Here is a 22,500-nt window from a genome sequence, read left to right on the forward strand (position 1 = left end):
AGCATCCTGGCCATGCACGTGAGTGACATCATCAACACGCGACGCACCTCCAGCCCACATTATAGACAAGTCGCTATAGCTACAGTTATTTCAAAAGCACTTTACATTTAGGCTGACTTTAGTATTTGACTTCTTTTTCCTCCGGTTATACTGTAACCTGCCTCTGACCCTGCCTGTAACCTGCCTCGGACCCTGACACTTTATCAGAGGTAGATGAGTTTGGGGGCGTGCACAGACCTGTAGGTTTGTGGTTCGATATGACCCGTGTCCCTGGCAAGACACTTTGCCCACTTTGTGGAAGTATGTTTGACTGGCAAGTGGTTGTGTGTTTAGTCGTGGTTTAAGAAGCTGATTGTGTAGATTGTCAGCCATATTTCTGTCAGTAATTGTTATGGCAGATGTGGTTACAAAAGTAAAACACAGCAGTGAGCATTACAAATTCAGTTTTTTCCATGTTCCAGTAACTTATTTTCAATAAAAAACATCCTTTGAAAACAGACACAGATCAGCAACCAACAACTTGGTGTATCGAGGACTGTTGTTTTATTCAGGCCTGAGCGCCACAAGCTGGCGAGAGGCTTATTAGGTCTGTAAGGCTGTGCTAAGCACGGCTACAAAAGAGCGCACAAAGTGTGCACAAAATCGAGCGTGAGGCTCTCACCCGCTTCCAAACACTCATTAACGCACTCATGCACGTCCCATGTACATCTCATGCACGTCCCATGCACGTCCCATGCACGTCCCATGCACGTCCCATGCACGTCCCATGTACATCTCATGCACGTCCCATGCACGTCCCATGCACGTCCCATGCACGTCCCATGCACGTCCCATGCACGTCCCATGCACGTCCCATGCATGTCCCATGCACGTCCCATGCACGTCCCATGCACGTCCCATGTACGTCCCATGCACGTCCCATGCACGTCCCATGTACGTCCCATGCACGTCCCATGCACGTCCCATGTACGTCCCATGCACGTCCCATGCACATCCCATGCACGTCCCATGCACATCCCATGCACGTCCCATGTACGTCCCATGCACATCTCATGCACGTCCCATGTACGTCCCATGCACATCTCATGCACGTCCCATGTACGTCCCATGCACGTCCCATGCACATCTCATGCACGTCCCATGCACGTCCCATGCACATCTCATGCACGTCCCATGTACGTCCCATGTACGTCCCATGCACGTCCCATGTACGTCCCATGTACGTCCCATGTACGTCCCATGCACGTCCCATGTACGTCCCATGCACGTCCCATGCACGTCCCATGCACGTCCCATGCACATCTCATGCACGTCCCATGCACATCCCATGCACGTCCCATGCACGTCCCATGCACATCTCATGCACGTCCCATGTACGTCCCATGCACGTCCCATGCACGTCCCATGCACGTCCCATGCACGTCCCATGCACATCTCATGCACGTCCCATGCACATCCCATGCACGTCCCATGCACGTCCCATGCACATCTCATGCACGTCCCATGCACATCTCATGCACGTCCCATGTACGTCCCATGCACGTCCCATGCACGTCCCATGCACGTCCCATGCACGTCCCATGTACGTCCCATGTACGTCCCATGCACATCTCATGCATAATAATTAGAAGTAGGAAAATTGAACATTATCATTGCAAACAGGCAAAGCTCATGTGAAAGTGCGCACAAAGTAGCTCACGAATACGTTCCCCAACTCATGCACGTTCCGTGCATATAAGCATGTAATGCAAAAATGTAACATTATTATTGCATAGAGGGCCAATAACACGCAGTGGGCGGAGCCCACTCAAAAATAACAAAAGTGCCCGTCATTGACCAGGAAATGTATAGTTTATGATATTTGAAAAATGGCGGCGTGGCGAGGGCCGATCATTGCCACTTGCGGCAATATAATTATTTAGTATTATTAGTAATAGTATTAGATTAGCATTTTGACGTTAGATCCTGAGCTGTACGTTTCCCTTTTTATTTGAAGTAATTTATAGTTACCTGTTTTATGACTTGCTTAAAAGTGCACTATGTGATGGTGGACGTATGTTGCCTGCTTGTTTCCATGGAGATGTTAGGGGGGCCGTGTCTCCATGGATCAGGGGCCTCATTTGTTGTTGACTTTGCTTATCTCTGCACAAACTGTGACCCTCCTGTAAGTTCTGCTGTAAGTCTGGAGACACAGGGGGAAAGACGACTCGAGGAGAGAAGCAGAAGTGAAGAGTTTGAGGAAGTGTTTGGTTCAGGAAATCATCAGCAAATACATGAGAGATGATCACATTTAAAGAGAAGCCTAAACACGGAGAAGGGCTGTTTATTCCACTCATTCGTCTGGACGACACATGACACATGATCTATAGTCGTCCTGGTGCTCTCTTCAGTCCGCTCTGTGACCGTGTCAGTCAGACATGAGCCAGGTTTGGTTTAATGAAGCCTGAGACAAAACACAGATCATTTATGTAGCTCAGTGTCTGAACCAGACAAAGACCAGACAAACCTCACATCTCAAACATCTGAAGTCTGAAGCACAAACAGAACAACCTCCTGTCTAAACAGTATTAACTGTAGGCGACTGAAACTACAATGTTTTCTGAGGTTTTCAAAGTTAGTTTGAGAGGGATCACACTGATTATCGACTCATGTTTAGGTCAATCTCAATCTTTAGTCACTTTTCGTGGCCCTTCAGGGCGTTCTGGAGGTGTGGAGAGGGCGTGGCCTGACAGAGGTTCATGTACGCAGATTCCAGCTGCAGATGGAATCTATGAAGCTCTAAGTGTGTGGACAGCACATGGAGAGTTTCATGGATCAGGAGTTTGCCCGGCGTAAGTCTCTAGTGGTCACTTAGAGTACACTAGCTCTACAACATTTTATAGATGAGGCCCCTGACCCCTGGCCCCTGTAAACTTGGCCCGGTGGCATCACCTTCTTATCTTCATGGTGACAGAGATGGAGATGAGCTGGTTTTTATTTATGTCTTTTCTGTTTCGAGTTTAGGACAAAGGTTTGGAAGACATTTTATGACTTTGATTCAACATTTACAATCTGAGTTGACCAAAATCCAGAGAAAGCGTTCCTCATCTAAAGACACGCACGCAGTTGAATCTATTCATTCAGTCAAATCTTTATGACATAGAAAGCGAGGCAATAAAACGTTCCATAAATCATTCCATTTGCAGCACACGTATAGATGTGACTGACTAAGCATGTTCTCCACAGTAAAAAAGATGAACCAAACAACTGTGATAATATCATGGATAAGTTCCCCACATGGGTCTCCAGTTGTAACGAGGGGCCCCGCACTCAGCCCACTTTACGAGGCATTCACGAGTCTATGAAATTTAAACGCCAACAAAGCAGTCTAGAGGGATTTCTGCAAACCAATTTATTTTGCGACTTCAAAGGCCGCCCAGGATAAAAACCAACAGGCCCTTATCAGAAAAAAAGACAGACAAAAAACAAGGTCGCATGAATAATCTGCTTAATTCCACTAAGTGAACTGTGGCTGAACGGTGGGTCTCGGAGTCGGAGCAGGCTGTACTCTGCAGGGAGCGACTTTGTGGGAGGAAGAAAGTAGCAGCTGGTTAAATGTGGCTCAGTTAAATCTATTTTTATAAAACATACAAGGATCTAACAAAGAAGAAATACAACTATAGTGTGGACGGAACGTGAGTGCATTTGGCTGCAATGTATTGGTTTTCTTATATATTACTTTCTCAACAGTCAAAGGGATGAGGAAGTAGATTCCCCCGTTCATTTTCTTCATTTTTTGGGGGGGAAATCTAAATATTAGGAGTTTTAAGTTGTCCATAACACAGATGTTTTACGTCCCAACATTTATTTGGAATAACATAAATAAAACTATAGGTCTTATAAGTTTCACAAAGATGAATTTAATGATTTATGACAGCTTAATTGATCTTGATTTAAATGATAAGTTCCTTGTGTAAGCTATATGCAATATAATATAATATAATGTAATATCATGTAATGTCATGTAATATGATATAATATATAGGCAATGCATGTAATTGTTTTGTTTTCTTGCTATATTGAAACAATATGGAATGTACCCTGCCATACTTGTTTTGTATAATAAATCATCATTAATAATGATCATAATGCAAAATATAAAAAATGTCAATGGGGAAAATGAATAGGAACTTTATCTTCAGAAAGTGATTCATAAGAGGTTTATTTTAGATGGGCCAACATCATTAGTGTAGCAGGATGGATATTAAAGTACATGTATATATTACTACAGTAACATGACCATAATCCCAGTGTTGGGAGCAGTAGCTCCACCCTGAGCTCTATCCTGACTCTAAAGGTGCCACATTCTGCTACAAAACTCTTTCTGACTGATTATATATGTGTTTATATGCGACCAGACATATTTAAATATTTACAGTTATATGCATATTTTAATGGTAAAGTCATCATATGGTTTATCCCAAAAGTATTACATGTTTTAATATGATATCTTAACTTTGTGTTTTAAAATGCATAGGTTAATATATTCACATTTCTGTTCATGCAAAATGCAAAACACTTGCTCTCAGCAGTACATACTTTGGGCCAAATAACTACGACATCAGCTACTGGGACCCAGAGTTTTTATTTTCATCTTAAATGACAGAGAAACAATTATTTTATATGTGTTTTAATATTTCTTGCTCTTTCAGATCAACTGTTGCATTCACTGACTTGGATTGTGTTTGTATTTTCCCCTGTGGACTAAAGGTGCTTTTCTAGGCGGAGCATCGTTGCATGAACAAACCCTTTTCAGTCCGTGTCCAAATCTTCATATGAATTTCACCGGCCCATAAATTGGCCCCTGTGGGCACTGGCTAATTCCTGAAGAGAGAGCGAACAAGAGACGAGATGTGCGTCTGATTTGAGCGAGTGTGCTTGACTCTTTTGATCATTGCCTAGACTAATGAAAGCGTATGTGAAGGCGCTGGGGAGATGGAGCAGGCAGGCGCAGGCAGGAGCAGGCAGGAGCAGGCAGGAGCCGTGGAGAGCCCAGTTTGAAGTGCGCTAGCTGGACTGTAGCGCCGCTCCTCTGGGGGGTTGGGGGTGGTGGTGGTGGATGGGGGAAGAGAAAATCTGGTTCAGTTTTATTCCACTTATTTCTCCAAAGTTTACAAAGTTAAAGCCTGGAATGATAAAGCATGAATCAATGATGAGTGAGGCGTGTCAGCAGGGAGGGAGAAGTTTTAGAGATTTATCAGAGTTAAAGTAGAGCAGTTAACACTATTTCAAAGTACAACGTTATAAAATAGCTTATCTTAATATGTTTGTTTGTCATTTATATATTTATTTGCGGATGTCACTGAAAGTTTCATGTTGACTTTAGGGCCGCAACAAATAATTCATTCATTAGTCGACTTGTCAAACGGTTATTTCTATTGTACAAGGAGACTTGCGAGTGTCTGTGTTCTTGCGTAAAAGTACAACATGTGTGTAAGAGTACTACATGTGTGTAAGTAGTACTGGTGGTACTACTTAAGATAAAAAAGTCAGATTTAATTGACAACAAATTACATTAAAGCTAAAGAATTAAGTCTAAAGAATAATAATTCTAATGCCACATTCATTTCAATGGGGAAAAAGTACTAATACTTTTGAAAATACTGCAAAAAGTACAAGTTGTTCAAATGTCAAAAGTAATAGCACACGTACTACTGTGAAAGCGATCGTAATGAGGTATAACTTGTTGAAATCGGTTAAAGCGTTAAGGAGTTGAAACTAGTCTAGTCTATTGTTTGACATTTTGATTTAACAATGTCACTGTCTTTGACGGTTTTGTGTAGTAAAGTCTGTGTGACATTACGATTTTCAAAATAAAACTACAATTAGATTTCCATTCAACTTGACACGATCAGATGTTACAGCTGTTTATGTCTCATGCGCTTCCATTTGATTTATATTTTAGACCTGTAGACCTGACGTTAGACAGTCCAGTAAGTGTTTAAAGGGGGTGAAGAGTGAGGAAGGACATTCAGCGTGTTCACAACCACACGCGACGGAGATCAGCTTTCAAATTACACTGCGTAGCTTTTGTGGTGAGGTGGTTTGTTATTGCCTTCCCCAGAATGTTCCACAATGCGGCTTTAAACGTCGCTATCTTGTATTTATTCAACTGTAGGTGTTTTATTGCCAAAAAATAAATCAAAACTACACATAATGTCTCAGAAATGTAAGAGAGTTCATCTTTTTTTATTTAAACAGGGATAATTTATGAATGTACAATAGCTAAATGCTTAGCTTGGGTAAGGTCAGGTGCTAGGGGTCGGGTCAGGGGTCAATCATCGAGTAATAAACCAAATCGGATGTAGAGCTTGTGGAGAAGTTGTGTTTCCCATTGAATGGACGTATATTTATCACCCTGACCAGACCGCACCTTCAAATATGACACATTTACCCTTATTTTTGAATATTTCCACTTTTAGCTGCTCCAACCACCAGCAGGAAGGTCTCTCCCGTCTCCCCTGTTCATCAGCCCGAATCACAGTCATATACATTTAGCCTAATTCTACCTGAGCAGAGCCGTTCTGATTATTGCGCCAATAATAACGTTTAGACTGAGCTGTCAATCAAACTCCCGGCTCTTGACTTTCTCTCCTCCGCAGGAAGAATAATGCATTTTTCATGAGCTGCTGAATCTTAGAGGGCTTCTTATACCGGCCTTTGTTTTGCACTGTCAGAATCCAGCACGTTTTTTTGAAGAAGTTTGTAGAAATGTATTGTTTTATAAAGTTTTAACCAGCAGCTGTCATCATTTAAACTCTTTATGTTCGTGGACGGCTCCATATACTTTGTAGTGCAGTGTTGAAACTTTCCATTTAAAGCTTTTCCATGGACTATTATTGTGTGGTTCTGAGGTAATGTGGATTTAGCTGTCATAGAACTCTTTGTTGTCATATTCTACAGCAACAACAATGGACCTTTATAATTTAATGACAAGTGGCACTTAAAGATAGAAGCTTAAATATTTATTCTCAAACGGATGTTTTTTTAGTATCGTTGGTTCTTAATACTCTAAATAAATCAACGTAAAATAAGAAATGAAGGATATTTGCTTCTTTGAATGGTTAAGTTCTATATTACATGGTTTATTTTCGTACACGTTTTAAAGTCAAGTCAAAATGTGTCATCTAAACTAGCATTACTACTTTTACTCATCTGCCAAATCAAATCTTTGACATTCTACTCAACTACTACTATTATACTTAATCAGAATCAGAATTACTTTTATTTTGCCAAAATTATTCTCAAGTGCTAGTGTAAAATCCAACAATAAATAAACATAACCATAAGTGCATAAGGCCGCAGTTATTTTATTACTTGGTTTACGGATTTTTAAATGAAATATATTGAACAGGCAAAATGTAAATATAAATATAATTTCAATTTCAAAATATTTTTTCTTCCTTGTTTACCCAAAAAGCACCACGGGAGGAGAGGGGGGGGGGGATTGCTTCATGCGCTCTTATCTTTTTACTTAATACCGCTTTTTATATTTCATTTAATGCTATTTTGCCTTGTCGGCGGTACTTTATAAAAAAAAAAAGTATAATAATTTATTTTATTCATATTGTTGAAATCAATAATCTAAGTGCGGCGGATCTGTCGTAAACCAAGTAATAAAATAACTGTGGCCTAACCATCAAATACAACCACAGATTAGACTTAAACTAATTAACACGAGGAGAACATGCACTTATGGTAAATGTCAATTACACCATAGCATGTCTGTATGTTTGTAACAATTAGCTTAATAATGTGCAAATAACGAAATAGAATCATTGTAAAGCATTTATTCATGTATTAGCAGCTCATTTAAAACAGAGAGCATTGCCACGTTTCTAATAGTAACGTTGTAAACATGTGGAAATGATGTTTGTCTTGTATTGACTGAGTTTGTCCTGTTTGTGTGACTTTAGGCACAAGACCCTCAGGTGCTGGAGCAGCTGTCCAAAAACATCACACGAATGGGTCTGACCAACTTCACCCTCAACTACCTCAGGGTAAGACTCAAATGTCAGCAAACCTTTGTGACAGAATCTCTGACTCTCCGTGTCATTATTCCTTATAGATTTGTGCCAACAGGAAAAAAATAGTTTGTATGTTTCCAGGTTCTTCATCTTAGAGACTGGATGGATGTTAATGCTGATATATCTGATGTAACAGGGCAGTACGTGTCTGATGACCTCTGGTAGTAAAAGTGAGGATTAAGGCACTTTTCAATTACAGATTAGCAGTAGATGATTGTTTTGGTCATCAATTGCTGAAGCGGTACGAATGTCTTGTGTTTTTTGTGTTATTCCTGCTCTGTCTGAAGGATATAACTCTTTTCTCAGCATATAGCATGTATTAGAGTGTGTGAATAGTCCAAATAACCCACATCTTGTCCAATAATTGATCAGTTGTGATTCATTCATTTGCTTGTTTCAGCCTTTGTAATGAAATGAATTGTTGTTGTCAGAATAACACATAAAAAACATACATTAGACAAAGAACAACACATGAAAGTGTATAGAGCGCCTCCTCCAGTGCCACTGCTCAGTCCAGGCTTTATTAAAACATTTATTCTTTTATTATGTGAGTGGTCAAGGCGCATCATAAACTTAAATACACAGTCAGTGAGGGAAGGTTATTCTACTTTGTTGAATTATTAGTACTTTTTATTGTTACAGAGTATTTTTATAGCACGTTTCCACCTTCAAAGTGCTTTAGTGTCTAAGAACATAATGACACTGTAGAATATGATACACAAGCAGTCCAGGCGCCCTCTGCTGACACTAGAGGGAGTGACACATTTTGAAATGACAAATCAGCAGCTTGGATGTTATAAACAACAATTAAATGGTGATAATAAGCATTACTCATTAACCTAATCATCTTGACATCACGTCTCTGGATTATAGGGAGGAGAAAGTTGTTTATGCAGTACTTCCTGCCAAATATATTTGTATAAGCATTTTAAATGATTGGTTGTGATCGATACCAAATATCAATGTAAAGCATTGACTCGAAAAATGTACACTTAAAACATTTACTGTTTAAACAATTTCTTTCTTTATATTGTTTCTATTTTACGCAGACATTTTTACTTTGTATATTTGTTCACGCTGGAGTGGAGAGAAAATAATGATTTAAATTCTTTAAATTAGAGGCACGAAACTTGCCATGGTATTACTTTATATCGGATCAAATCAAAACTCGCTGGTATCGTCCATCACCAGCAGCACTTACTGATCCTGTAGAAGAGGCTGTTGAGGACTGGAATAGACATTACATTTGTTCTGTACCTTACACTTTTTATTAAGGTGATTTTTCTGCTGCACCGTATTTGACTGACGCCTCTGATTTCCAAACGGGGGGGAGCGAGCGGGCGAGAGGAGGAGACGGCACGAACGCTGGAATTAATTGGATACAGAAAATTAGCATAACATTAATGAAAGCTCCCTGCAGAGACTCATAATTGTGAAATGGTGCGCAAACCTCGACTGCTGCTTATAACGAGAGCGAGAGAAGACAAGAGCGAGAAGGAGTCGCCTGGTTTTGTTTTCTACCAACAATGATTTTTTTTTTTCTGTGTGAAAGAAAGTGTTGTCGGCGTACGATAAAGCGCATAATTCGAGTGTTTGTAATTACACGCCAAAGATTGTGATTGTGCGCCGTTATTATTGGTGGATGCTTTGTATAGAGGACAGCACCAGGCTATACGGTCGGCCATGTTTGTGCACAAAGCTCGTTTTATAATCACACTGGTCCACAAAGATAATGCATCAACCAGAACTAAAATAATATCAATTCAATGCATAAATGTTAAAGGAAGTTGTGCAGAGGTAAGCAATTAAACATGGGCTTTAGGAGGTCAAAGGAGGGTTAAAGGTGCACTATGTAACTTTTCTGGTGGAGGACGCCTGGGCCTGTCACAATAAGTTCAATATTGACGTATCATTCATTAAATGATGGATGGAACAAGATTATTTAGGGCTCATTGTTTATGGTGTGTACATTTTCTTTGCATTAATAGGAAAAAAGGTGTAGTATATTCACATTTGAGCTGTAGAGCAGGAGTGGGCAATTATTTTCCTCCGAGGGCCATATTCGAATCCAGGCATTAGCGGAGGCCGGCCCGCGATCATTGGTGTGAAGGAAAAAAATCCCCAAAATTAAATATCAAATAAAATATCCCTTTTCTGTCAATTTGTTTTTTTTAGTATTACTTGGACAAGCTTGGCAGGCCGGATTGGAAGGCCCTGCGGGCCGGATGTGACAGAAAATACTATATATAACGTGTCCTTTGTTTTTGCAGGTATTTGTGATATTTCATAAAATCGCAGTATTTCCCCTCACAATATTCATGTTATATTGTGACATCCCTAATCGCACTTTAAAATGTGTTGTGACAGACACAAGGACGAGGCAGTTGCATTAAATATAATATACATCCATCAATCCCTGAAGAAACATTAAAGGAGACATAATATGACTTTTTCAGGTTCTATAGTATTGAGCTATAGCATACGTAGATCATCATTCTGCAATTTATTCATGGTAAACCGCGTTATTGATCTAAAACGGCTCAGTAATAGAAACAATTATGTTCAGTGACTTCCTGTTCAAAACTGTAGAACTGATAAGCTCCGCCTCTTCAAAGTGGCATTTCCCCGTAACAGGCCGCGGCATGTTTTTGTTTTGGTAAAGTGACATTTTAGAACACTACATATGTCACTCAGAGTCATCATTTTCCAAATAATCACAGTACAGGGAGGTGGGCGGGGATAGGGGGTAGGTGAAAACAAGAATTTTCTGAACTTGAGCCTCAGTCGCCAGACAATACTGGATTACTCAAACATGCAGGAACACATTTGTCTTGAACTCGTATCAAGTTCCATGGCATATTCACGCCAACAACATCTCTACAGCTTTAGCATATCCTGAAGTTGATTTACTTGCTTTATGAAACAAACTAACGTTACACTTTTGTTGCCTTGTCAAACACAGAGCTGTGACGGGCGATGTGCTTTTGTCCCTTTTTATTTTTATCCTCCGCTCGCCTCTGTTATTCGGCAAAAAACACCCCTGACTGCAAATGATATTTTCCTTGTCCGTTATCACCGGTTGTCATGGCACAAATACTCCCTTTTTCCTCACCGACATTACAGTTCTTTTTTCTCAACTTCTACCACGCCTCCGCGGTCCAAAAACTCTTGATTGTAAGGTTAGAATTGGCTTTGCGAACACTTTTTCCCAGATGTGGAATATTTAAGCCGTTCTATGCTTTGAAGAGGCTACTAGCTTCCTTTATTTCCCTCCAAAAATAGCGGTTGTTTTGGGGCCAGAGCTGGTGTTAGCGTGTGGAGGAAAGGTGGAGTACATGGCATTAGCACTGCTGGGTTATGCACCATGAAAACACCGGCATCCCAACATGCATTTCACTGGTGCAAGGGTTATTCAGTGCAAGCCGGGATGGAGGTTAAAGGAGACGTATTCAGCTTTTTTTTCATGTACTTAGAATTGGACTCTGAGATAAGTAGATCATCTTTTTACATTTTGTTCATTTTCAAACTGCAATTCTGATCAAAAACGGCTCAGTAATAGAAGCAGGTTCTTTGACTTCCTGTTCCAAACTGCAGAGCTGATAAGCCCCGCCTCTTCATAGTGACGTTTCCACGTAACAAGCAGCAGATTGTCGTTTACGTGTTGTTGCTTTTGAAAAGTGGCCGTGTGACATTTTAGAACCTTATCTGGCTAATTGCAGCTAAGTACAAGGACGTGGGCGGGGTTAGGGGGAAGGTGAAAACAGCGATTCCCTGAACAATCAAGCCTCAAATACAGGACGATACAGAAACATGCAGGAATCAATCAAAATACAACTAATGATGAGGAAAATACTGTTGGAACAAGATTAAAACCTCATTAAAGACGGTGACGGTGGCTGATGCGGCGCCAGAGATGGACTGAAAAAGTGTGCAGTGGAAATGAAAACACAATGCAATTATCAGCATTCATGTGACATTCTGATTCATTAATTTGAAAAAAAGAAAAGAAACAAAGGTTCCCCTGAAGCTAAAAGTACAAAAAAAAGAATATGTTGAATGTACCACCACTAGATATTCACATTTGACACATGATTTCATTTAAAGAGAAACATATTTGACAAAACTTTGGCAGTTTTTGTTGCTTCTGGACAAAATGTAAAAAGGCAACTCTCAGTGAAACCAAGAAGAGGAGCTCCTCCAGGTTTTTGAAGTCCCTACACCAAGACATTAACCATGATGCTAATTTGTAAAAGAGTTCATTTGCAAGTTCTCTCTTTTTTAATACCACATCCTACACATATTAGTAATACCATTATAATTAAGAAAGGATGGAATAATACTTTTACTGCACTAAAATAGAGTCAGCTTTTGAAAACACTGAATCGACATGTTGTTTTTAAAATGGCAAATTAACTCTTCAAATGGTTCTAAAGTTATCCATCAAGTACAACATAAGAAGGTCTAAGATGAGACTAAAACCATGGAAACGTTCTAGTTAAATAATGATAAACCTGAAGCAGGACAAAAACATGAATATCTATATATACATATAAGCTTTGAAACTGAATATGATCATAACAAAGTGCAGCAGGGCAGTGGGCATGAGCTGACTTGCTCAAGGGCACGCGGGCTGGTCATCACTCACTGTTTATTGGGACGATGTCATGTGACGTTGTGGTAAACTTGCAGAAACCTACTGTAGAGACGCTGCTCATCGATATGCTGCTCCTGCTCCAGGAGGAGGAGACACCGGAGCTGGACTGGTATGTGCAGCTTTATACCAACACCAGGAAACGGGACATCCAACTTTACACTTTGGTTGATTTTGTGTGTCTTTGGGCTCCTGCGGCTCCTCCTCAAGTTCAGATGATGGTGCAGGAGGTCGTCCTGATAGAGTATATTACAGAAAAAAATGTTTTCTGATCAAAAAGACTAAAAGGGAATGTTTCCTTGTTCCTCCTTTGTACGAGTCATAAAATCTCTCTCTCACACGTGGCATGTCTGAAGTCTGTTTACAGTCCAGATAACAATTACTGGATTACTAGATTATTTGACAATTATCTCAATAATCGATTAGCTGCGATCGATTAATAGATTAACTTGTTGCAGCCCCACAGACTATTTGTTTTTTAAACTGTTAACTCATTCTATGCCTTCCCCTTGCTGATGGGGTCTACATAAATCCTAATGGCTTTATCAACGAGAAATGGCAATATTATAAGTAGGATCACAGCTGAGTTTGGGTCATTAAGGCGTCTTTATTGTGTTCTAAATTGAGCCCATTTTAGTCCTGATGTGGATTTGGTTTGGTCTTGTCTTCTTATCTAGTCAAGGTGTATCAAATCAAATCAAATCAAATCAAATCAATTTATTTTTGTAAGGCCCAAAATCACAACAACAGTTGCCTCTGAGGGCCACAGGGAGAAATGAATCAACAATGTCTGTGGTGGCGAGGGACGATGTCCCAGGGTCCTCTGTCCTTAGACTCTCCTTCTCGGCCAGGAAAAACTACAAAAAAACCTCTTTGGGAAAAAAGCGTAGAAACCTGGAGGAGTTCCAGTGAAGGAGAGATCCGACTCTCACAGACGGACACGAGGAGACTGGAGCTGGACCCACTCTTCAGGCAGATGAGGGACCGTCCACACAGGGCAGGGACAACTTCACCAGGGGAGGGGCATCTGGGTCCACAGGTCCTCAGGAGTGAGAGAAAGAAAAAGAAGGCGGTGAACAGTTTGCAAGTGGAATCAAAAAATAAATATTGTTTGATAGCATAAGTAGTCAGAAGAAGAGGATAGTGCTCAAGCTGTCATACTTCCCCCAGCACAGTTACTCCTAGGGCAGCATAGCTAAAGCTGTGGGTTTATGTTTCTGTTCCTAACTACTCTGACCATAAGCGATTTCGAAGAGGAACGTTTTAAGCCTGGACTTAAATGAAGAGACTGTGTCAGCATATTTAACATGGGTCGGGAGCTGATTCCATAACACAGGAGCTTGGTAGCTAAACGCTCTACCTCCTACTGTACTTTTAGAGACTCTTGGCACCACCAGAAGGCCGGCATTCTGAGAGCGAAGAGCTCTGTTTGGATGATATGGTTCTATAGCATCTTTGAGGTAGGATGGGGCCATGTCATTTATGGCTTTGTAGGTCAAGAGTAGAATTTTGAATTTGATTCTAGACTCGACGGGGAGCCAGTGAAGAGACTTCAGCACTGGCGTAATGTGCTCTCTTCTTTTTGTTCCTGTTAGTAATCTTGCTGCTGCATTTTGAACCAGTTGAAAGCTTTTTATGGAGCTTTTAGGACACGCTGCAAGCAGGGAGTTACAGTAGTCTAATCTAGTCGTTACAAATGCATGGATAAGTTTTTCGGCATCACTTTTAGGCAGGATTCTTCTGATTTTGGCTCTTGTTGCGCAAATGGAAATAGGCTGTTTTACAAGCTTGATTTATATGAGCTTTAAATGAGAGCTCCTGGTCAAATAAGACTCCAAGGTTTCTTACAGTAGAACTGGAGGCTACACTGACATTGTCCAGTATGACTATCTGCTCAGATAGAGAGTCTCGTAGATGCTTAGGGCCAAGCACAATGACCTTGGTTTTTTCAGGGTTAAGAAGCAGGTAGTTAAGTGTCATCCAGGTTTTTATCTCCTTCACACAAGTACTAAGTCTGTCTACTTGATCGCTCTGATCAGGTTTCATTGATAAATACAGCTGAGTGTCGTCTGCATAGCAGTGGAAGTTAATGTCATGCTTTCTGATAATGTTGCCTAATGGCAGCATATAAAGAGTAAACAGAATTGGACCGAGTACCGAACCCTGTGGCACACCGTAAATTACTTTAGAGCAAGGTGAGGAGCTCTGGTTTACATTAACAAATTGGAACCTATCAGATAGATAGGAAGGTGTAGTTTATGGTTTAGTCCTGGTTTAGTCCTGGTTTAGTCCTGGTTTAGTCCTGGTTTAGTCCCACTTTTCATGTGAACTTTTTCTGCAAACTTAGTTTAGACCAGATAAAGTCTTGTTATTGACCTGGTTGAGCTGATACTCAGAAAACCACATTTTCTCTGGTGGTACTTGATGTGAAAGAGTGACAGAGAATTACTGTAGAGAAGATGAACTCAATATTTATATTATACATTTACAAATTAAATGGTAACATTTGGTAAATGGTCACATTTACCCAAAGCTCATGACCAGAGGTGAGGTCAGAACGTAGACCGACCGGTAAATCCAGAGCTTTCTTTTGACTCAGCTCCTTCTTCACCACAACAGTCGATCATCACTGCAGCTGCTGCATCGATCCGCCTGTCTATCTCACGCTCCATCCTTCCCTCACTCGTGAACAAGACCCCGAGATACTTGAACTCCTCCACTTGAGGCAAGAACACCCCACCCACCTGAAGAGGGCAAGCCACCTTTTTCCGGTCAAGAACCATGGCCTCGGATTTGGAGCTGATTCTCATCCCAGACGCTTCACACTCGGCTGAAAACTGTCCCAGTGCATGTTGCAGGTCCTGGTTTGATGGAGCCATCAGGACAACAGCTTGCAATGCAAACAGCAGAGATGAGATCCTGTGGTCCCCAAACCGGACACCCTCTGACCCCTGACCACACCCTCCGACCCGTGACTGCGCCTGGAAATGATGAAAATAATGAACAGAACTGGTGACATCTCCCATTGAACTGCCCTTTTTGTGTGCCTCAGTGATCCTAGGAGCTCTGCTGCCTGGGGCTTTACGCTCCTGGTAGGCTCTCCATGGCCCACAGGTCCTAGGTGATGGGTCAGAGTAAGCGCAGTTCAACAAACTCCTATGGATTGTATACAAATAAGGACTGTGACGTCACTCAGTATGGTGCAGCTGGGGCCCCGCCTTGGAGCCAGGCCTGGGGTCGGGGCTTGAGTGTGAGCACTTGTTGACCGGGCTCAGCGTGGGTCCGACCTCCTGTGTCCTCACCACCCGCAGCTATCTATAGGGGTCGGGTGCGAAGATGATTGGGCAGTGGTCGTGGGCTGGTGCCTCGCCGACCCAGTCCATGGACACAGCATCTAGCTTATTGTATTTTGTGTCTTCATTCAAACCATTTTCATTTTCTAGTCTATTCTATTGCTGTTTAGTCTTTTCTTTTTAAGAATTTGTGGCCCGCAGGCTTTATTGACAGTGCAGTGTGAAATGGGGCTGTGTGCTGTGCTCTAACCACTCCACCACCGGTCGGTTTTAAAGCTACACTTAGATGCCTATAATAACCAAGGTGCCTCCTCGTGATGAGCGGGAGCAGCGACTTACCAACAGCCAAGTACAATTCTATAATTCTATCATTTATTCATGGTATACGCTCCTGCTATATTTGTCTATGAAAGACACATATTGTAAGCACTCCCAGAAGAAAGTCGAACTATTTTCATTCTTAACGTTCAAACAAACTGGAGTCAGACTGTATAGAGGCAGCTATAGAACTGTCTGCCTCATCTGTGATTATATGTTTCTATGTGTCTGTGTGTGTGTGAGTGCGCTGGAGTGAAACTTCTCTCAAATCTAAAGCAAGGAAACAAGCGCTGTGGGCGATTTCTTTGCAGACACCTTAATGACTTATGGAAGATGCACTGCTACAAAACTACAAAACATTTTTATATTCAGTTCAAAATAAAACCCCGTCAGACGATCTTGTTTTCTGACATAAACCAAAACTTTTCTTGCTTTTGTGAACAACTATATTAAGTTATGTTGAAAGACGTCCATTGACACATAATGTTCTGTGTTTTTGAGCAAAAAGCAGAGATGTTCCAGGCAAAGCCGTAATATTTCCATGGACACAAGCAGTTGGCACCACCCACCAGAAAAGTTACACACTGCACCTTTAAATTGTATTCAGTTATATAAAACAAACACTTTTGAAACATATTCAAATGAGGAAAAAAAGGGTTGTTTGATGTGGTGTTTCTTGCTTTTACTCATCACTAAAAATCTCATCTAAAACATCTGGTTTGGCTTGTTTTTTGTTTTTTCCTAAACACTGATATCGATTTGATCATTGCTAATAAATCCATGAAAAGCCAACAATGACCTTCGAGGAGACAGAAGGATGCGTTCAAAGATAAGACGGATCAGTTCGTCTGCCGTTTGATCCTGGTGCTGTCTTGTGATTGGACCATAAAAAACGCCAAACTCACCAGCATCCAATCCCTGCGTTCTACTGCCCGAATGGTGTTTTTTTGGATGGCAGCTTGAGCAGAACAAGGCTTGGAACCTGGTGGTAATGTTCTCCAGATGTTTGTGGTGGTGTAGGCTAAGTCTGATGGATTGAAAATGACGGCTCGACCTCTGATTCCTCTCCACGCACCTCTCCCAGGATTTACTGGTCCAAAACAGAGACCAAAGATGGAGAAAAGTGTGGGAATAAAAGGCTGGAGTTTGTCTGGCCATAAAAGTATAGGGGACGATGTTGTACTGTAAAGATATTGGCTCATTTATAGTAAGACTTTGGCAGCTTTTCTTGCTTGTTAATGTTCAATGACTACAACAGAAACGTGACTGTTTCCAGACTCTATTTTAATGGTTCACAAAGTATTTTGTCTGAGAATTTTGTTGTGAACGCAGTTGTAAAGGATTAAATTAATCTCTCTACACAATGTACTAAAATGTATGTTTCCTATAAGTTATACATTACTTTATAATTGCAAAATCAGTTTTTTATTAGCTCACTTTTGCGATCAAATTGACCATATTTTCAAATGTACTTCTGTTTATTGTTTTAAAGATGGTGAAATAGGTGTACTATTATCATATTTCTATTTACAGAACCAATTGTGTTAAAAGCGCACTATTTTAACTTTTCTTATAACTCGTTATTGAGTTTGGCATTAACCTTCTTCATTATTCAATTATGAATGTTTTTTAAGCTAAAAAACGCCTTGTGAAACATCTAAAGGTTCAATTATGCACCAGTTTTAAAACCTGTGCGTTCAAAGTGTTGTTATTGTCATATAAAATAGTTTATACAATATTTATACAATAGTTTCTAAAGTCAGATTCTCAAAGTCGGTTAGAGACGTGACCAAAACAGAAGGAAAAGCACAAACTGAAGATGGCTGAGAGAAGCCTGTAACTTTTTTGCAGCTTGTTCTTGTTTCACTGTGGGCTCGCCTCTCCACAAATCTAACTTGTAACCTTGCTTGTCTCCCTAAGCAATGCTATAACTGCGGAACATTCTAGGCTGAGCAGTAACACGTCCACAGAGACAAGCCGATTGACACCAGAAAAATCCCGTAGTGCACCTTTAATCATGAAACAATGATGTAGAAATGATTGAAATGATGGAAATTCCCACACTCCCCTCACCCCATGCACTACATACTGGCCACCCATCATGCCCCCTACATGACCATGCACCCACAGATGATTTATATTGTGTAAACAGTTCAAACAAAGGCACAAGACATTAGAATGTATCCTGCTGTCCATCGCAGCTGTTTTATCCGCGCACTTGTCCACTAGGCAATAAATCAGCTTTTAGAGGCTCTTTATTAAGGGTTTTTGAGAAACAAGGGTCTTTACGTCACTGTTAATCACTCAAAGTCAGTCTGGAGGTGATTAATTGAGAAGCAAAGCCTGCCAGAGTTTTAATAGACAATGTTTCGTTTTATGTTGATAAGCGGAGCAGCCGGGAATAGGAGGGTGTCATATAAATATACCTTTAGTCGCCTTGTACTTTGAGTTTATGACTTATGAATTATTTAGGTTTGACAGTGGTTTGCACACTAACAAAAAGGCTGAGTTACATATTCTTGTCTTCTTGTGCACTGAATGCTTTGGGTTTTTGTTAATTCTTTAGCTTTGGGTAAATGTGACTTACTTCTAACCCCTATTGCTTCCATCCCCACGATCCTTAGTCTTTGGTCACCCTTTTGTGTCTTTATGGGTCAATCAATTAATCAAACTTTATTCATATAGCAGTTTTCGCACAAATTGTAATACAAAATGTTTTACGGATTACATTTAAAAAAGAGCACAGATGAACCAGTTGAGGGAACACCATCAGATGAGCCGGCATTAGCGTGCTTACTTAATCAATGATGGGTGGTTTGTTCCTTACTGTTGATGTGTCTTAATAACGGACCTTATTTGCTTATGGTTGAATATGTGTGGATGACAGTAAACGTTGGAAGGGGCCTTGGTTGGCAGCCATGTTTCGGTCAATCTGCCACGAGTCATATCTAGTAATGACTTCCCTTGATGCCCAGTACCTATAATATTAAACACAAGGTGATACATGTTCTAAACTTTAACAGCCACATCAAATCAATAATATCAACAGTGTTTTACCATCTAAAAAAGTCTAAAGTATAGTGTCTAAACCAGACTTAGAGAGACTTATCCATGCGTTTGTCTCCAGTAGATTAGACTGTAACGAATAAACTTGCCTAAATGGTTCATTCTTTGTCTTTGTGTGCAGTTGTGCGTCATCCTGGAGCCCATGCAGGAGCTCATGTCCCGGCACAAGACTTACAACCTCAGCCCCAGAGACTGTCTGAAAACATGCCTGTTCCAGAAGTGGCAGAGAATGGTCGCTCCACCAGGTAAATATCACCTCACGCGCTCATCTCCAAAGCACACGTGCAGAGACAGCGCCACATCTCTGAGAACTGGAAGAGACCTTTTTTACAGGAAATTGACAAATGAGCTTGTTTGCTATAGGTTTATTGTAAATTAGCTTAGATTATGGCGTACAGACTCCCAAATAAAAGATGCTATAGACCCTTTAAAATGCTCTGTTATCAGAATGTTCAAAATGACTGAAGTGAAGCAACTGAGGCAAAATGGAGTCATCAGATCACAGATTTCCACTGATGAACTGACCCCAGATCAGAATGGAAATGAGTCTTAAAAAATGAGCAAAAAATAAACAACAATTTGGAATTTACAGAAAAGTTAGTTATTTTGCTTCTCCATTAAAAAGAAAATCTTGCCTCAAAATTGTATCGTAATTATAAGTAAAAAGTAATACATCTATATTGATAGTAATAATTTATGTTAAAAATCTTAAATATATCTGTAAATAATATGTATTTGTGACAGGGACAGTTCACAATATACATTAAGCTTAACAGGAGCGGCTCAAGTGCTAATTTCCACCTGTTGTCCACATTGTCATTGTCTTTGTCCAGTAAAACCCAACCGTTATTTTCAATCTCTTAATTAATAAATAAATACATAAATAATTAATGTAAAATATATCACTCTCATTTCTTTCATATTTTATGATATTTTTTGGTTCTCCACTGATCACATTATGTTCCAATTCACTTTTCCCTTTATTCTGGAATTTAGAATGTTTTTGTTTGCACATTTTAAAGGGTCTGTTAAAATGTCATCAAGTCTGGCGGTAATGCAACACTCGGATGTCAACCGCCAGGAATAAAGTCTGGCGGTAATGCAACACTTGGATGCCAACCGCCATAAAACAACAACAACAACAACAACAACAACAGCCATAAAACAACAACAACAACAACAACAACAATGTCATTACAATAAAATAAAAAACTGCATCTTTAAATAGCTGTTGCTGTTATTTTATGTTTAGGTTGAATCTTATTATGAAGTGTAAAAGCACACGCCCTTCTACTATTTACCATTAACAACATGTCATTGTATTTAAAGACATTGAGATGCCAAGTATGTGTCATTCATACTTTTTCTTCACTAAATCAATATTAAAATAACGGGATGAAGTCATCGTCCAACACTGCTCATAGCTCATGTCAAGTGCTTTTAAATCCTTCCTTTGAAACCAGCTTTGATTCATTGAAATTCAGTGCCATCTGTCACTTGGTGAGAGCAGGAATATTTTCTTTTTTCTGACTGTTTTTATTGCATCATTTATGTGCCCAAATTGCCGTTATACGTCTTAATCCCGTAATTGTGTTTTGCCTGTCAGGTACGTGAAATTAATCAGAATTCCTGTCTGTGGATCTCAAACGGCTCCGATTTTTCTAACAAGCATCTGAGCTGGAGTTTTATGATTGGTGTTTTAAAGGAGGTTTCTAAAAAGTAGTGGCAGCCTCAAATTGGCGTTGCCGGCAGGATCCACGAGAGGAATAAGCCTTTTTTTCTGTATGGACACATCTGAGTGGCTGCAAATTACAGCGATGCTTAGCCGGGCGTGACGAGATGTCTTTAAAAAGTAACAGAGCTCAAAAAACCTTTGACATCCACCTGGTGTAAGCTTAATTAAGAGCAGTGTAATCAGACTGCCCGATCCGGCTGGCCAATAAATCCAAAAATAAAAGTGTGAATGATTGCTTTAGGTAAAAGAGAGTAGAAAACCCAGTATAATGTATATTTCATGCCACACATGACCAAGTGCAAGTGTAATTCTTCCTTTGAATGTTATAGTTAGAAAATACATCCATTTTTTTTTCATATAGGAATTTTAACAATGTGTGTGTCTCTTTAAAAAATATTATGAAGTATTGAAAATCAACTTACATTTATATACGTGTTACTTTAGAAGACTTAATGACACACAATGTATTTGTACTGCGCTGTACACAAATTAATTTATAAGTAAAAAAAAAAAAAGTAATACAATTGATTAAACAAATAATAATTCAAACTATTATCAAAATGTTGTTATCATTTTGTTAAACGTTACAATTTGTAGTTGTAATTCTTTTATTCTTTTGTATTTTTTCTTTTTTTAAATTGCAATTTTAGCCATTTTGTGAAGCTTCAAAACTATGCTTCCATTTCACTGTTGATAAGCTCCATAGCAACAGCCGTTTGAGACGAAGGGGGAGGGGCTTATAGTGGTTTGGCTGCAAAACTTCTTATGAATTATGAAATGTCCAAGTTTATAAGAAGCCGATTCTTGTTCTTGCAGCCTCAAGAACAAGAACAAACATCTTTCTTGTTATGAACAAGAAAGATGACAATAAAGTTACAATAAGGTTACCATGACAATAAATGTCTACGTCACTGTTTATTCTTCTATTCCCCTTATATTGCAGTCAGTGTCATTTATAGGTGCACGGTGTGACCTTTCCAGTGGATGAAGGTGGATGTATTGAATAAAAGCAACTTAAATGAAGGCTGTACATTCCAGGCAAAGTGAGAACGTCACCAAAAGTCGAGAGATTCTCCACCAGAAAAGTTGCACAATGCTCCTTTAACCACACTATAAACGCTCACAAAACTAAGCCGGTCATCTTCACTATTACACTACAGGGTCCAGTATTTTCTCATGCCCTCACACAAAGGTCAGTGACATGCCCCGCCTCTTTATTTTGCCATAATTTGGCCTGATGTTTTGCGCTTTCGGTGGAATTGCGATTTTCCTCGTCGGTGCCTTGTTTTTTCCTCTTTTCCTCCAATTCTTCTCCTGCTTAGAAATGATTTGGGATTAAGCCGGGAAGGAAGGAAGGTGCGGGTGCATTTC

At 40.1% G+C, this 22,500-nt stretch overlaps 1 protein-coding gene across 1 annotated transcript in view; it reads left to right on the forward strand.

Annotated features, from left to right (window-relative positions):
- The window catches only part of ldb2a (LIM domain binding 2a), a 156,816-nt gene that overhangs the window by 96,577 nt on the left and 37,739 nt on the right, over window positions 1-22,500 (forward strand). Inside the window, exons 3-5 of the mRNA XM_072434345.1 lie at window positions 1-18; window positions 7,956-8,039; window positions 19,516-19,639. The exon at window positions 1-18 is cut by the window's left edge and continues 105 nt beyond it. Of these exons, the coding sequence (XP_072290446.1) occupies window positions 1-18; window positions 7,956-8,039; window positions 19,516-19,639 (226 nt within the window). The remainder of the gene's footprint in view (window positions 19-7,955; window positions 8,040-19,515; window positions 19,640-22,500) is intronic.

This window comes from Eucyclogobius newberryi, unplaced genomic scaffold, assembly GCF_026437365.1.
Source record: "Eucyclogobius newberryi isolate DKJ021-1_F unplaced genomic scaffold, fEucNew1.0.hap1 SCAF_11, whole genome shotgun sequence".
Taxonomy (NCBI): Eukaryota; Metazoa; Chordata; class Actinopteri; order Gobiiformes; family Gobiidae; genus Eucyclogobius; species Eucyclogobius newberryi.